General features: G+C 32.3%; 1 protein-coding gene across 1 annotated transcript; it reads right to left on the minus strand.

The window, feature by feature from the left end:
* Positions 1 to 2,981: 2,981 nt before the first annotated feature.
* Positions 2,982 to 16,220, minus strand: LOC121422884 (polycomb group protein Pc-like). Its single transcript, XM_041618114.1, has 5 exons — positions 15,787 to 16,220; positions 15,526 to 15,569; positions 14,911 to 14,976; positions 14,281 to 14,344; positions 2,982 to 5,198 (listed from the first exon to the last, which is right to left on the minus strand). The coding sequence occupies exons 1-5, from the start codon at positions 15,862 to 15,864 to the stop codon at positions 4,113 to 4,115; spliced, it is 1,338 nt and encodes a 445-aa protein (XP_041474048.1). The 5' UTR covers positions 15,865 to 16,220; the 3' UTR covers positions 2,982 to 4,112.
* Between the last annotated feature and the right edge of the window lie 2,593 nt (positions 16,221 to 18,813).

Raw genomic sequence — 18,813 nt, forward strand, 5'->3', positions numbered from 1 at the left:
ACTTGAAATCACCCAATGTAAATTAGGTGATGACACCTCGTCCAGTTTGTCAATTCAGTCAAATAAATATCACTATGCTTATTATGCTTTATTTAGATTTGTACAAGAACAGTATTCGAATTTAGTAACCTTGTCAAAGTTTTGAGGTTCCGCTTCATTTACATACATTTACTCGAACTAATTGATATTTCAAATAATGGTTGATTTTACCAACATAATCAAAATTATGGGTGATTGGTTTGTTCAAATACCCTTATTTTAACACATTCAAACAGTATACCATATTATTCCATATACCAATTCAAGTACAAGTACTTCCATCTATCATTCAACTTTTATCCATTCCAACTAAATAGCCAGATGCTATAGTCGAACATTATATTGATTTCAATTCATTTATCCAAGTAATAAATTCTCTTTTTATATAAAAAAAACTTTATCAATAAAATGAGAAATTACATGAACATTTAATCCGGGAACCTTATCAAAATATTCTACGTTCACTTACGTAAGGAATATACAAACTACATATTAAAATATTTGTAGATTTTTAATGTTCGTTTTCCTATAGAAAACAGATTGCTGCTCTAACATTTAAAATTTTGACATTTTTAATGGAAGCATCATGCATCTATTCACTTCATTATGCTGCAATATTTTTCTCCTTACTTTGTAATTTTACTGTAGAAAATGTGTAATGAAATATATTATTAATCAATCATCATCTTTCGAGTGGACGTCTAAATGCACTTCATAATCTCTACGTGTCTGGTTAGCCTTTCAAAAATCTCAATTTTCAAAGACCACCTTTTCTGTTATACTGTGCATAACATTTGGAAAATCAATATTTCATTGTCAATCCCGACGATATATAGTGCTTTATAGCAGTCCTTATTGAACAGAGATTCGATGTTTGGGTGGCGCGGGTTGAGAGGGGGGAGGGGGGGGGTTGGTCGCGTCCCTAAAGGGGGAAAAGGGCAAGTGTTCATGAAATACTACAGACAGGGATTCTGCAGTTACAACTATGACATTTTTACAAGGGCATTTTCATTTTTTCTTCAAGCACTATAGGGAGTCTGGTATAGCGAAGCTAATTATAAACTAAAACAGTATTTTCTGCAGTATTTGAGTTGTGTACATGGGGAATTTGACACATGTATAGACATTTAATGCTGACAATAAAACTTTGTTCCACGTTATAAACATGCATGTGTGGAAATTTGAATGACTGCTTAAAGAGGTGTTAAAAACAGGATTGTTACAAAAATTATACTCAAACCAAGTGCACAGCAGTAACAAAGCCCAGTTTAAACTGTTGTTCTTTGGAGTTAAAAAAAGTTTAAACGAAATGTTTTAAAATTCAAACGGCAATGTTCAACACACAATGAATATTAACACTTGAACAATGCTGTTACAAAGGCAAAACTCTGTTTTACAACTTACAAAAACACCTGTTCATAATATTATTGTTAGCAGTGTTTTTTAAAGCGTTATATACTGAGGTTAAAACAGTTCTGAGACGATATGCTCCAATGTGAAAACTGTGAATGCAATGACGTTTTTAAATAAATTAAATTAAATTAGATTGAAATGAAATGTAGGCCTATATTCACGAATCACGAATCTTGAAAGAGAGAACATTCCATATTGAACTCTTTCTATTTCACATGTGTTGTGCATTAAACTGCTAATTAATTTGATAACCCAATGATTTTGTGGAATTCTGGTAAAGCTTATGACTTATTCACATGTTGTATTTGAATCTTTCAATATTTATCGCGCTTTTGAAATTGGATTCTGAATATTATACTTGAGCAATCTTATTCTAAATCCAAATGAAATAATTACACAACGATTTGAAATGAAAACATATAAGAAAATAAATATACGATAACATTTGCAACATCCAAACTTATTCGAGTGAAATCTTAACTTCTATAAAATTTCAATAAGGGCATGCCGATCAAATAATTGTGTAGTATAATGTGAAATGATGACTAAAAACCCCTTGGAGATCAATGTCTCATATTATATGGACGTAATAAAGAGAATAGATGTGTACATTATGTCATCGTTATACAACATATTTTTCTTTCGACTGGGGAAATACAATTCGATATTTCCTTTATTTAGGGGGTTTTTGACATAAACGTTAAATAAAATTGTTCTATCAAATTTAAAGGTCAATTCCACCCCAGGAAAATGTTGACTTGAATAAATAGAGAAAAATCAAACTAGCATAGTGCTGAAAATTTCATTAAAATCGGATGTAAAATAAGAAAGTTATGACATTTTTAAGTTTCGCTTATTTTTCACAAAACAGTGATATGCACAACTAGGTGAGTCAGTCGATAATGTCCATCACTCACTATTTCGTTTGTTTTTATTGTTTGAATTATACAATATTTCCTTTTTATAGATTTGACATTAAGGACCAACTTGACTGAACCATATGGTATTAAACAATGCTAATTCCACATGTTCAGGGAAGAATTAATCGTTGTATCACTTGACAATGAGGAGAAAATTAGAATATTTCATATTTCATATAATAAAACATAAAAGAAATAGTGAATGGATGACGTCATAGTCTCCTCATTTGCAGAACAGCCAAGCAAGATGTGCATATAACTGTTTTGTGAAATCAAGCGAAACTTTAAAATGTCATAACTTTCTTATTTTACATCCGATTTTTATGAAATTTTCAGTGTTGTGCTTGTTGGATTTTTCTCTTTTTATTCAAATCAACTTTTCGTTGGGGTGGACTTGTCCTTTAAGTTTCATACATTGTACGTATTTCACCCTGTAGCGATGGCGTTTCTTGTTGCATTATTATTATTATTTCCTTACGTTATTATTATCATCATTATTGTTATTATCATCACTATTTCCATCATCATAACTAGTATCATCATTAATATCACTATCATTATTATTATTCATAGTTTGTATTATTATTATTATTACCATTATCATTTTAGTCGCAATATCATATTTTGAATTAATTCATATTTTGTTAATTCATAGGATAACTATAATCATGATGAATCATAATTATGAAGCTTGGATGCGTTTGTCCGGCAGGGCAAATGGATGATAGTTGGCCGAATTCTCATAGGTTTCGTAATAACACGTTTAATCAAAATGAATATAATGATTTGACCATAAGTATGAGTTGTTTGAGTCCAAAATGTAAAAGAAAAATACATATCTTGTAATTTTTAATGGAACCCTGATCATCTTTTGCATTATTATGTTCAATCACTGATTTTCCTCAAAAGAAAATACATTCTTTGTAAAAAAAATCTTCATGAACTAAGTTTTTATTTTTCATTCCTTCAGAAAATTCTGGGTAACTAATTATGGGAAAACAAGTCCTATATTACATCCTTGCAATATTTTGGGAAACCTCTTTTCTCTGGCATTACAATTTCATTTTTAATTGAACAGGTTCTGTTTTTTCTCCATGACTTTTTAATAGACAGGTATTAAATCGCTAATGGAAGTATCATTATGAGTAATAAAACACAGATATATAAATAAGAATATTTAATGCTTGATATCTCCAGTACCAAATTAAATTTTGAATTTCCACGTGTTGAGGAGACATCTTCACTTTATAGAGACGTAATTCTAAAATCAATGGAGTCATCAATCATCATTCTTTTTAAGTCATGTTTCATAAAGTAAATTCACCGAGGCTTCTCGATTATGACATGAAATAACGTGACTAATTCTGAATTAAATATTCTTCCTGAAATACATTCCTTTTCTGCATTAAATGACTGGCCTTATTCCTTTCTTTCCTTCATAATAGTGTGAATAAATAATTATTTGAAAATTATTTGTTAAACAGTATTCATCATGTTCATGCATCCTTATCTAGACTAAAACACAATGTAGGAAAACATAACAAATCACTGAGCTCCTACGAGTCAGACGAATGATTATTAAATCAGCACAGAATGTTCATTAGCAGTATCTCCATGAAATCATATATGGCACTTCTTTCCCCTCGCAAAACTATATTCCAAGAAAATGTTGAAGGCAATTTCTAGCAAAGTCCCATATGTCCCTTAAGTTCTCTTCAAACGGGTGAAAATTTGTAAAAATTACGTGTTGGAAATTTCAAAAGAGGGTGTGTCGGCTTCCAATGGGCCATTGCTCTCCAATTTAACGTCCACGTCCATACTCGTCACCACGTCAGGACTATCTCTTGGAGTAGTGACTTCGCCGTCGATGTTTGTCGTCGAACTCGTTGTGGATACTGGCAACGAACTCGTCAATGCATCCTTCGAATTGACATTGCCATTAGCGGATGTGGTGGATGTACCTTCGACTTTGGGTTTAGGCTCCCGGAAAAAGCCTTGGCTGGTGCAGCATTCTCTCACCGTTATGGTAACATCGGAAGCAGTAACGTCCGTTATGAGGACCTCTCCCGCTGGCAACAGCGACTGTCTGGGCTTCCACAGGCTGGCTGATGCTGGCAGTGGGGGCGGGCTAGGCTTGGCGGCAAACTCACTCAAATTGTGTTCAAAGTCACGTTTACCTTCTTTTGATTTCTTACCAGAGGCTTTTGACGGTTCTTTCGGTGCTTTCCTAGCCATCTTCTTCGGGGGAGGTTGAACAGTTGGAATAAATTCCTCGCTCGGAACCACTTCTTGAGTCGAAACAGAAGAGCTAATATCTGTTGTAAGTGATTCGACATCAATAGTAGGTGATTCAGGGTTAATGATGTCATCCTCTGTTTCGGTTACAGAATCAAAACGGGGATACTCCTCTTCCATTTCCTCTTCCTCGTCACCATCCACTTCATCCTCGTCTTCATCGTCGCCATCCTCATTATTACTCGTGTTGAGCATATCGTCTTTGAAGAAGAACGAGGTGGAGTTTGAATTGACGTCGACCCTAGGACTCTGTCCGACCACGGGGAACGATGTAACACCCTCGGGAAGACTCTCCGTTCTCTTCAAGTTGTGCCCTCCTCGTCCACGCCCTCGCCCAATCCGTCCTACTCGTCCTCGACCGCGTCCAAGAGTGCTGATACGATTACCACCACCCAGTACAATGGCACTTCCACGACCTCTACCTCGACCTCTACCACGACCACGACCACGAGAGCGGAACATGGGAGGTCGTCCTGACGATCGTCCAGGGGATCTGGGCATGCTGAGAACTTCAACGACATCGGTAGTCGACTGTGTAGAAAAAATATATGAATACAAGAGAAACTGGTGTCAAAATTGCCACTACATGCATTATGCTAGTAGGCTCCCTATACCATTAACAAATTACGAATATGTCTGTGATTTACCCTACATTATAATTATGACAAATCACCTTAAATTTAGTCCTTCAAACGTTCAAATTTATTTTCTTAAATCAATTTCATATGGATCTAGTTCATGTAGTTGGAACTAATTCTAATACACAATCACGGCGATATTATTAGTAAAAGTATAGGCACTAATCACTATGAGATTTGTGAAAGATCGAATGTTTGTGAAAACTGGTCAAACTCTAGCATTCAAATATTACCTAAGGAAATTCGCCAAAAACCTTGAAAAAAAGAAAAGGTTTCCAATAGGTGCCAAGTCTGTCCATCTTTTGGCATGTTTGGAGGATAATAATGCAGGACTGACATTTTGGACATTCCAGCATTCGCACAACTTTCACATGCCAAAGAGCACCAAGGCATCAGAGATCAGCTAATGTATCTCCCGCACTGTTAAACTCATCTTTGTCGTAAGTATATATACTCTTTTGTAATCAGGTCCCATTAATCATAACTATTGGATCCCTGGAGCCGTTTCATAATGTTTTACGTAAGTTTAAGAATTATATGTTATAAATAAATTATAAATTATATGTTCATTTGTTCATTAAAGAAAACTTGGTCAGTTGTGGTCTAAATATTACTCTAGAGTTCAGCGGGTAAGAAAGGTTCACCAGTCGTTCTCAAGTCGCTATTAACTTACGAACAGCTTTATGAAACAACTACCTGTTTCTCAAATCTATGCAATGATAATCAAGAAGATAATCACTAAAAACAATGAAGCCTGTGAAGGATACGCCCGCTAAATCTGTGTCTTTTATATGCTACCCTCAATTATATGAAGTTTGATCTTATTTTCTAAAACGCTTATAATCTAATAGCAACCCCTGACGAAACGGAAACTGGGCTAAACCTGACCATACCAACAGTTCAGATCTAGAAAAACCAGAAAGGTATGTGAACATTCATTCCGTGGAAGAAAGGTTATACCGACAGCATGGACTGATTTGTTATGCACTGCAAAAAGCATGTTGGTTAAAACTGAGCGAAACTATTATCAGTCAATTGAGAGTTCACCAAAATTAACTCTGGAGTAATATTTAGACCACAATTGACCAAGTTTTCTTTAATCATCCTTTATTGTTAAAATTTTAAACAGCCATGGCCCTGGGAATCGGGGTGCTGAAGCAGTCACCCCCGGCCCCCACCCCCCCTCCCAGATTTTTGCCGGGGGTGCTGCGTATATGTTTAACACCATATAGGAAGCACACCCCTGAAAAAAAAAACAGATTGTCTGGTTGTTAAGCCGATGTAAGCGATTATTATACAACATCAACATAATAATACTAATTCAAAAAAATGTTGAAAGGCAGGATGTTTTCCAAAAGAAATATGTCATTAACAATTTTGTGAAAGCATCGTTGGATCATTTCAAATTCGTTACGTAATCACTGTCATGCCACTTTGAATAATCGTATTAAAGGATTAAATAAAATTGTTCGTGTCATTAATCACAGATTTCGATTTATTTGCTTCAATCAGTTCTAACGTAATTAAAGAGATTTAAACGTTGGTACATCACGCATCTTCATGGCCTGTGGAAATCAATCAATAATGTAGAATCTATGATAAATCTTTTATTTTTACGCAAATGTTTTTATCTTGATGTAGTTATGTTTATAATACACTAAATATATCAATGTCATTTACATTCATTATAAAGATAAAGATAAAAACTTTTACAAATGCAGTACTTTATTCTATAAAGTTATTACTCTATAAAATACTTTTTCATATAAATATTGATATAATAATTGACTTTTCCAATTTATAAAGAAAGGGTTTCATTCATTGACTAATTTTTGTATTTTCCATATTTTTCTTTTTTCAAGTTGCTTATCTTATCTCCTGACGCCTAAATTAATAGTTCCTTTAAGAACTATTGTCAGAAAGATAATCAACAGTTCTTTTCATTGCTACCTTGGTCACATTTGTTCTACGGCGGCCATACGGCAAGTCGAAAACAGCCGTTTTAACATTGTTTGTACGAACTACATATAGGTGGTTTGAATTAAAATTAATAAAACGGCTGTTTTCGACTCGCCGTACGGCCGCCGTAGAGCAAATGTGACCAAGGTATAACTTACATGGTGTTACCGCAAATCTTATCATCGAGTCTTACCATCATGCAAACCTTCAAAGCTCACATTATCCCATCAAGTTATGTTATTTAATACATTTCATAATACCGTATCCAATTCTTTAGTAATGTTCAATGATTTAGATTCAATACATGCACACTTTTTTGTAGTTTTATGAATTATGTTCCTTCCTTTTGTAGGCCTATGCTACTTCATACTACCAAATCTGGGGTATTATAACTTACACCAGACGGTGTTACCTCACACCCTAAGATGTTAAAGTTGCACCATAGTGAACATAATTATCATTGAAGAAGTTACAACCAAAGGTGTTTTAATAGCACTTATACAGGTGAAGGCGTTTAAAACCGGAGTGAAATGAGTAAATGACCCGGTAACTCTGTTATCAATATATAACCATTTTTGCAGAGGTATAATTCATACTTCAGGTTAGAAGCATTTTTAGAAAAGAAATACAAATTTTATTTTCACTAAATGTAAAGACGGCATCAGCATCCCATCTGTGTTTAATGTAAACTACAATTAAATTTATTGCTGGTCCCATGCTACTCCAGTATTTGTTTTAATAATGACGTTTTCGTCAGTAAGTCAAATACCTCCATTATGACATCTGTTAATGGCAGTCCGTGTCATTTTAATGATGAGGAATACAGTCCATTGCATTCATCATATCACTGACCATGGACTGCATCAACGTAGCTCGCCCCTTCAATTCTGGACCACCAACACCCTCTACCCTTGCTGGACCCCGTCTTACAAAGAGTTATGATTGATCCAATCAATCGTAACTCTATGGAAATCCATCAATGTCATAATTTTTTTCTGCAGGAAATTTACAGAATGTCAATTGTTAACAAAGGAGAACACACCAAATTGTCAAGAAATTAATTAATTTATGGATCTCATTCATATCTAGAATTTTTTTGAACAAACATGCGTTTTATATGATGGCTTTGCTGGCTTTCCATAGTTGCGATGAATTGGATCAATCGCAACTTTTCGTAAGACGGGCCCCTGATGTTTTTGAGGCAGGATATCTGTCAAGATATCCATATTTCTGTCTACAGAACAGAGGACAGTATCCCGGAACAGTATTTACTGACAGAAGAAAAGTTGAAGTAAAAAAAAAATATAAATACTGAAGGGTTGTTGGTATGTGTCACCTATTTTGAGGGTGGGGCACAATATTAAACACGTCCCCCTAAACTGGTTGCAGTCTTAAATTTCGTAGAATGGGCTCAACTTTGCCCAATAAAACGCAATTAACGATTAGTTGTTCCTGTGTAGGCAGTGAGATATTCGACTGTTAAAGATTATCTCATGACGATGTATGAGTCACAGATGGATTAAAAAAATCAAAGATCAAATTCAGTGTTTAGATGATGCATCATATTTTTAAAAGGTATGGTGTATTTAATTGTGATGAATTCTAACACTCCTGCCACAAATATTTTCTCCTCGTTCGCTCAATTCGCTTGCGTGATACAGAGATCTCTATAAAGGATGGCAGTTTAGCAGTCATGTTCATGAGGCTAATTCAGAAAGCAGGAAAATCTGGACATTTAAAGGGATGGTCCAGGCTGGAGATATTTATATCTCAATAAATAGAGCAAAATTCACAAAGCAAAATGCTGAAAATTTGATCAAGATCGGATAACAAATAACAAAATATTGAATTTCAATGATTTGCATTTCTAGGCATGTCTTTATGAATATTCATAAGGTGGGCTGAAGATGTCATATCCCCACTTGTTCTTTTGTTTATTTTATGAAATTAGGTTTATTCAAAAATTTTCTTCCGAGAACTAAAACAATTGGATTGACAACTGATTAGTTGCATTAGATATTTATTGCCGCAACTTATTTCATCATAATGGAGACACATCATTTACACATGTATGAACAAATGAAACATTTATGATGTCATGTAATAACATAAGAAAAAGGAAAGTGGAGATGTGACTTCATCAGCCCAACTAATGGATATTCATGACGATGTGCATATGACTATTTTCACAAAATATCTATAAACTTTAAAATTCAATAATTTCCTTATTTGTTATCCGATTTTGATGAAATTGTCAGCATTTTGCTCTGTGAATTTTTACTCTATTTATTTATATACAAATAAAAAAATACAGCCTGGACATTTAAGTCATGGAAGTCGTTGAAAAATGCATCAAGATTTTCTTTATTTTCAATGTTAAATTTGTATTTATTAATTTATTTCTTAGAAATACCACTTTTATAGCTCGCTCCACTCGCTTTAATCTAATTCAAGGTACATTCGGAAGCAAGCTGTGCCCCGCAATCGGCCAACCACTGATATTTGTATACAGGTCCATGCGCAAATTAACAACGAATCAACGACTATGATTGAAAGATGATACAATTGGAAAGGCCCTTTTTTCATAGATCTATGGCTTGTGAGAAAAAAAATACTTGGACCAAGCAATTGCTTCTGAGATATAAGACGTTCGTTTGCTTGCACTAAAACATGATCTTTTAAAGTTTTTCGAATTAACTTTGGAAAGCTTTTTTGGAAAGATACTGAGGAATATACATGTATACAAGGCAGATTAAATTAAAAAGCAATTGAAGTGTTCTTAATTTGTTTACTTCTGAAAATTTGATATTTCTCATAAACTATATTTTTAGGCGAATTTAGGCCTACCCAAATCAATGCCAATATTGTCTAATTGGGGTATTATTCACCCTAAATTATTGATTACAGGTTTTTCAAAATCAACCTGGTCCCTTTTTTGTAAACATCAAATATATTCAAATTTAAATGCTTTAAGACTAGTAATATCAGTATTATGCTCTTTTGTTCTAATACTAAATACAACGTCTGTCGAAATACAGTAATAACAAAACCCTATACACACTTCTAAATAACATTGTTTCCAATTTGGTATATCTTACACTTGTTCATTTTATTTTCAAACACTGAACGAATAGAAATGAATAAGTCATGTTATCCAAATATATTTTATTTCTAATCAAGTGTGAGTACCCCCTTGGTCATGCTTACTAGGAGACTAAATTATTCAACTATATTTCATTCGCTTTCCATCCATTCACAAATTATAAAGCATTTATGCTTTAATCAAGAAAAATAAACCATTAACTTGCCATTCATCAGTATAACAACTGATATAGACTAAAAACACATATTGGATGAATATTAAAACAATGAAAAAGCAAACGCTTTAGTTTTACTTTTCTGTCTGCTTCATTGTTTTTTTTTTTTTCAATTTTCGAGGTGAAGGAGAAAACATTTGAATTTAATTGTAATAAACAGGTATTGAACTTCTGTTATTATACAACGAATATTTTTTGTTTGTATTCCGAAAGTGAAATAATTTTGATATTCCGAAGGTTGGTTTTTCAAAATGAAATAAGGTTCGTTATTTAGAAGGTTCGATAGTCCAAAAACTGAAGTAAGGTTAGTAATATTATGGTTAATTATTTGCTTTGTAGTGACAAATCTCATGTCATTTTCGGACAATCGAGCATTCGGAATAACAAGTTTTGTTTTTTTGCCGAATCAACCAACCTTCGGGATAACAAAATCCTTTTTTTTTCTTTTCGATTCAACCATCAAAATAATGCCACAAATAATCATTCGGATTAACGAACATCTTTGAAGTTTTCGCGTTTCGAAATAGCTAATCTTCGAATTGTCAAACCTTCCTGATAACGAACGCCATCCCCTTTTGGCATTGGACTTTTTATAATACTAAAAATCCACCAGATCTTGGAAACACATTATATATTGTACTCGTTGCCCGTTCATTTATCTACATAATACACGACCAAAATAAAAATCAATATAGTTTCTGCAACAATTTGCACCTCTTATTTTCAACGATTTGTATTTAACCTATAGAGCGTGTTGTTTCTTAAATTTTTCTACTTTAGCATATCGAATGAAACTGTCAAAATTCATGTTACAGTCAAATCAAATTACCTTTTTTGTATTTATTTTCAATAAAATGTTGAACTCAAACAACTGGCATTATACATACATATTGGTAACTGATCAAAGCTAATTTTAGTGGCCGAATAATGGTCACCTCTTGAAAAGTCATCATCTTCTCCTTTTCAGATTACCCTATCTTGACGAGTTCATCTTTAAAATCAGGAGCAGTATCCCTTCACAAAGCATTACAACCGTGACTTCAGCAATCTTCGTTCTGAGCAATAGTCCCGTATGTCACAATCAATGTTAAGGTTTTTCGTTTTTGTTCGTTTGACACACTCATAAAGAGATTTTAAAAAAATCATATATCACAATGTACAAGTCTGACTTAGAAAAACCCTGAAATTATTTATTAGGACCTATCAACAATTATTTGGTTGCTTTCGACCATAATTTTTCATAGTGAACTTAATTGATTTAGGTACACACTAAATTTCAAGGAATTAAAATAAATCCAGATCGGCTAGTGAACATCCAAACATTTGATTCAATTTGAATCCTAAGGATTGACATTTAAATCTAAAAATATTTAAATTCAAATCTTCTTCAAAACCACATGGGTTGAATTCAAATCGGCAAGAATTAAATATAAATCCAATGTTTGGCTGGTCACTCTTCACAGCCGATCTGACATTAATTTTAAATCCTTGAAATTTAGAGAAAACACGGTAAAACACCGCTTAGAATTTTTATACAACTTTGTTTACTCTATGAAACTTACAGTAGTTGTTTAAACAGTTTTACAAAGTTTTTAAAATCTTAAAACAAATTCAAATTTTTGATAAATTAAGCATAGTTGTTAAAACACTGTTAAACTACTGTAAGGGTGAATAGCGATGTATAAAATTTTTGCTTACTGTGAACATGGACCTATATAGGTCCATGCTGTGAAGTACAAAAGTGTTAAATTCAAAATGCATATCAGTTATTAAAATCATTAAAACACCACGTCGAATGACAAAACACCATTCGAGAGCAGTCAGATACAAACCAAGAATCAAATGTTTTAATTGAATTTTGAAAGTATGTTATAGGGTCATTGCTCCGGGCAACAATACTCGATTATCTTTAATTTTTTTATTTACAGAAATTTATCAGTGCATTTATGAAGTATAAGGTAATTTTGATATAATTGAAAAATGCTGATTATTATGCTTCTTTGTTTCTGGTCACTGCTCAATTCAAATTAATTTTAATTGAATTCTGTAACGAAAATATCATAAATCATACGGGGTTATTCTGTCTTTCAAGCAATCTGCTTATGATGGCAATCCTTCTCCTGCAAACTGTGTTTGTTATAATTTGGTATTTCATATCATTTATATAGAATTATATTCTGTTATCATTTTTTTTCTATGATTCGTGCCAAAAACAGTTTTTAATATATTATGTTTGTTATGTTATGGAAAATGTATCATACGAATGACATGAATGCAGAAGAAAACAATAAAATCAAAATCATATCAAGAATAGCATTCCGATAAAACATATACAATTTTCTTAAATATAACTACACTTAAAGGTCAAGTCCACCTCAGAAAAATGTTGATTTGAATCAATAGAGAAAAATCAGACAAGCACAATGCTGAAAATTTAATCAAAATCGGATGTAAAATAAGAAAGTTATGACATTTCAAAGTTTCGCTTATTTTCAACAAAATAGATATATGAACGAGCCAGTTACATTCAAATGAGAGAGTCGATGATGTCACTCACTCACTATTTCTTTTGTTTTTTATTGTTTGAATTATACAATATTTCAATTTTTACGTATTTTGACGATTAGGACCTCCTTGCCTGAAGCACAAAATGTTAAAATAATGAAATTCCACGTGTTCAGAGAGGAATGAAACTTCATTACACATGACAATGACGAGAAAATAACAATATTTCATATTTCATATAATAAAATACAAAAGAAATAGTGAGTGAGTGATGTCATCAACTCTCTCATTTGCATGTAACTGGCTCGTTCATATAACTATTTTGTTGAAAATAAGCGAAACTTTGAAATGCCATAACTTTCTTATTTTACATCCGATTTTGATGACATTTTCAGTGTTATACTTTTTGAATTTTTCTCTTTTTATTCAAATCAAGTTTTTGTTGGGGTGGGCTTGTCCTTTAAGTTATGTTTTCCTAGCAAAAAATATCCGGATTCTCTAAAATCTACAGAAATATATTCATACACTTTAAAATAAAAGATAATGATTGTTGTGCTCCATTTTGACTTGTCTGGTTTTTAGTTAAATACAATTTGATTTTAAAAATAAGATTGCGTCGATTAAAAAAAATGCTTTACGATAATTGTATTGGGGTGTAACCGAAATAACTTCCACAGAAAGTCGTTACAAAATCACTTTATGCATGATAATCTACCTGAACAAAAATGTATAGTCCTACCACTGATTTAAAACAAAAATAATAAACAAAACATAAAACCATTAATTAAAAAAAATGTATACGCGCATAATATTCTAGTCAATAATTGCATTCGATTATGCAACTGCATTAAAAAAAGAAATCTAAATGACCATTGCCGAACATCGCTAATAGAAAAAAAAAAGACATTTTTCTAGATACCGACATTGATAAAACCGTAAAGCAAGCATGCAGATAATTTCTTAAAACCCGGCTTAAAAGATTTTCCGAACTTAATTTCCCGCCAAATAGTCACTTTCCCGCCAAATAGTCACTTTCCGTGCATGATTTTGTTTTCTTTTAATTAAAATGTTTGCAAACTAGCTCAAATTCGTAAAATATTCTTCAAGAGTTTTATCTTCCATAAATCAAAACTTAAATTAACAAAAATTAATAAATGAATAAATAAATGCCCTTGGAACTGTCCCTTGACTCACCTTTCTTCTTCCCGGTTTTCTGCCTGGTTTTTGTGCTTGTTGTGGAGATGTTTTCTTTTCAACTCTGGAAAAAAATATAATGAATAATTAATGTCTAATGAAAAACATTATCATCTTTACGGATAAAATAAAATAGTACAATAAAGTCTTTCTGATTTTGCTCATCCAAAAATGGTGATGCGTTACAGATTAATATTTGGAGTTCTCCCGTATATTCAATTAGTTTTTTTACCGAAATAAATTCAGTTTTCATAATTATTTTGAGGTCAAGTAGGCCTTTTATCTTGGAGCAAATGGTTAGATTACTTCATTTAACAAGTATAGCCTATATAGGCCTATACTACTGAATAAAGCTTTGCCTATAATGTTCTTTTTTTAATTAACAAATCACATAGGCCTATTATTATGGCAGAACTCGTAAGGAAAAGAAAACATTTGAGTATTATAAGAAAATCTGACTACCATTAACGTGACAACTTGCTGTAAAAATTACCTCTCCGCTGTGTTTAATCTTGAAAAGATGATTTTTTATCACTTTTCAAGAAAACCGAGGTTTTTGTGTCTACCGAACTTTCAAAGGCCCGCCCCCTGAAAAATACTTGTTGTTGAATAGGAATGGCGAATACTAACCTGGATTCGAAAAGGCGGACGAGTCGTTCATCAAGTATGTTTTCTTCTGGTTCCCAAGTATTGTGTCTGAAAGAAAAGTAACATCCATCATTAGAACACTTCGTGTCTTTGATATAAAGGATAGAAACACAAGTCGAACATGTGAAAAAGAGAAACTTAAGATACAGGGGAAATTTCGTCGCCAACTTGAATGAAAATCAATAATCAGATTTAAAAAAAGGAAAGAAAGAAAGAAGGTAAGAAGGAAAGAAATAAATGAAGAATAATAGAAAGAAAGATAGAAAAGTAGATAGAAAGAAAGACAGAAAGAAAGAAATAAATAAAGAAAGATGAGAAAGATAGAAAGAAAGAAAGACAGAAAGAAATAAATAATGAAAGAAAGAAATAAAGAATAATAGAAAGAAAGAACTGCAAGCAAGAAAGAGAAGAAATAAAGAATAAAAGAAAGAAAGAAAGAGAATGAAAGAAACAAAAAATAAGAATAATAGAAAGAAAGAAAGGCAAGAAAAAAAGATATCAAGAATAAAAGAAAAAAGAATTAAAGAAAGGCAAGAAATAAAAAAAGAAAGAAAGAAAGAAAAAAAAGAAGATAGTGAATGGATAGTCTATACTTACTTTGGTGTCCATCCTTTCCATTTTACCAAGTATTCGACTTTCCCCTGTAAATTAGACGAAAAGAAAACATGTTTAAACTATTCGGATTTCGAGTATAAATGCATGCACGGCCACTACTTAAAGTTCTTAAAAGACCTCATCACTCGGATCTCGTCATAAAGTTAAACAGGAATTAATTAAATGAAAACCGTTTGGCGAAATTTCCTAGAGATGAGCGAGGAACTGGCTTTATATAGTTCAATAATTCAAGTGATTAACTACCTTTCTCACTCGCTTCTGTTTTAACTCTTCGGCTGCGAAAACTTGCTGGTCGCCGTCTAGTTGTTCTTCTTCTTCCATTGCTTCTGGAACTACCCAATCGTGGTCTACAAAGTCTGATTCTATCGTGTTCGTTAGTGCTAAACTCTAAGTGCTCTTATAAGCAAGCCCAGAGCAGTTCTTGGACTAAAATCTTCTCCAGATCCTTCCCGTGGTCGTAATAGAGTTCTATGTAATTACAATAAACCCGTCATACGTTTCAATGCTTTGGGCTCTGGCCTTTTTTTATAACACAGAACTCAGTTGAGCACACATGCAGCGAGTACATCTTGGCGCGGAGGCTCGTGCCTCTTTTTTTCTGTATAGCAATAATATCGCCTGCTCAGCTCTCACATGGTCGACCAGTTCAATACACACACAATATACCACACATTTTTTCCTTCGCTCCTTCAATAGAGGCAACACGCGTTGTGTGTCGTATGTCGCTCATAAGCATATCCCATAATAAACACAAGGCTGACGTCACGTCCTAAAGGGCATTTACAAAGCAAAGCGACGTGTAGAGAACGGAACAAAAAACAGTGGTAATTCTACATTAGTTAATATTCCAATATATACTATCATAGTCATCATGTATTGATCATCTGCCTTCGTAATATCATGTAGTAGTAGACTCATCTTATTTCCATGCGTTTGAAGCCCAATTATAGGCCTACACAATTTCATCCGCGCATAGGCGTATACTCAATAGAAAACACTAAAAATTAAAGTTGTCTTTAAAATCCATTTAGGAAAAAAGCCCGAGGGTATTTCGAACAAAAGTATATTTTACTTAACAAAATATCAAAATGTTTCGCTATCACTTTGTTTGAATTTATGTTTCATCAATTTAGAGTATTCGTTTAAGGAATTGATTTGAGGGCTACACGGCCTATATCAAGAAACCATTCGCCAATCAACGAATTTCCACTTAAGTCATGATTCTCACAGTTCTGATGATGGGTACGAAGAAAAAAAATCAAATATAAAAGATAAAAAAACTATGACTATAGGTGACTAAAAAAGAAAAGAAATGTCCTAATGATAAATCAAACGATTCCCTCTTGACATACACGTCTTTAGGCATATAAACAACAACAACAACAATAACAAAAATTATCATTTTAAATAACGAAATGCACAGTGTAAGATATCTGATTAAAAATAATAGGGGTGCTTTCGAAATTCAAATAAATGAAGTAGGCCTGCAGTTACTTTTAAACAAGAAGAATGTATTTTAGAAAACATAAGTTGTGGGACCAGCATTCATTTATTAACGAGCCCCGATAAATTCAAACCTACAGTGAATTGCTTTGAATAACTATGGTTAAACTTTGGCAGAAAAATATGATGATTGTCATGAACATAATTATCTAAACACATAATCTTATGATTTATTATGTCATATAAAATGGTAACTTGGGGCATTTTATTAAACTCTGAAAAGGAAATAAGATTCACTACATTCCATCATGCACGGATTTGTCGAAATAAAAATACAAAAATGAACTTAATGAAAATGTAATCCGATATACAGCAAGCAAAACGAAATTAAATTACAAAAAGGTGTTTTACTGAATTCACTGAATTCAATAGTTTGATATATCGGATATTTCCCTTTCAAACTTATTCGTTCTTAAACATTCGAAAACCCCGTGGATGAAATAATGTTGAAATGAATGTCTATCTTCTCATGAACACTGGCAAGGTTAGTGATGTTATCAATTTTGAACTTAAATTTGTTGATTAATTTATTGAATATACTGATTCAGGTAAATAACCCTACTCTTAAGGTTCAACTTTCCTTTTGTATTATCAAATAAGGCGAATATTGATGATATTTTCTATAGACTTTAAAACAACGTTGTGAACACAATTATTAAAATTGAATAAAGATGAATGGGACAATTTCCCGAGTAATGATTTATTCATCAATTTGGTTTGTAATCATCCATTTTTTGTTATTTTTATGTCATTATTGTAATCTGTTATCATCATGATCAATTCATTCTCCCATATATTAATATTGATTTTATCATTGTATCATTGTCATCATTCAATTTCTCGTATTACTGTCATTGTATCTGATCAGATTATTTGTATCTTTTATGATATTGAACACAATCAGTGCTCTAATATATCAGGAGTTAAATTTTGATTTCAATCACTATTCTGCATCTAAGAAATACTTATTGAAACGAATCGCTTTTTGTGAAAATAAGATACAAACAATCTTACAATTTTTAACTTGATTATTATAGATTTAAGGTTAGAATTCTATTTCGATTTATTTCCAATTAAGAGTTCTCAAAATACATGATAAAGTCGAATACTTACAAGGTTGTTCCGTTCTAATAAATTCACAAAATACAATAATTTGCCAAATGCGTTATAATGATCATAATCAAAGAATCTTCACGTCTATGTTCGAGATAAAGGATTTTGTTAATAATATTGATTTTTATACTTTGAATTTTACTTAAGGTACGTAAGTCTCAAATAAAGTATTGGACTTAAAAGCAATAACATTGGAGTTCTTCAGATATGTCGTAAAATAGTTGAATTTAGTCACATTATTTTGGTAACAAAATATACATTTGTATTTTTGTTAAAACTGGCGTTAAACTATATCACGCTGTTATATTTATTATGTTGTTGAAATTAAAAACAGTCATTTCGGTCATTTTACTGCAGAAACGGAACAAAAATATAATCATGCATTTGTTATAAAATATCTCTCCTTATGAAATAATGAAAAACTTAAGATGGCATAATTTAAGTTTCTTTCACATCCAACTTAAACGACATTTTCACTATCCTACTTATTCTATTGCTTTGTTGTTCTCTATATATGTAGTGCTTTTAACCATCGTTTTCTATAAAATTAATCTCTGACAATGATAATGCTTCAAATTGTATTTTTATTGTAATGTCAAAACATTAAAGTCCGTGATTGCTGCACGATATATATTCACGTTATTACAATTATTG

The sequence above is a fragment of the Lytechinus variegatus genome, chromosome 10 (assembly GCF_018143015.1).
Source record: "Lytechinus variegatus isolate NC3 chromosome 10, Lvar_3.0, whole genome shotgun sequence".
NCBI lineage: Eukaryota > Metazoa > Echinodermata > Echinoidea > Temnopleuroida > Toxopneustidae > Lytechinus > Lytechinus variegatus.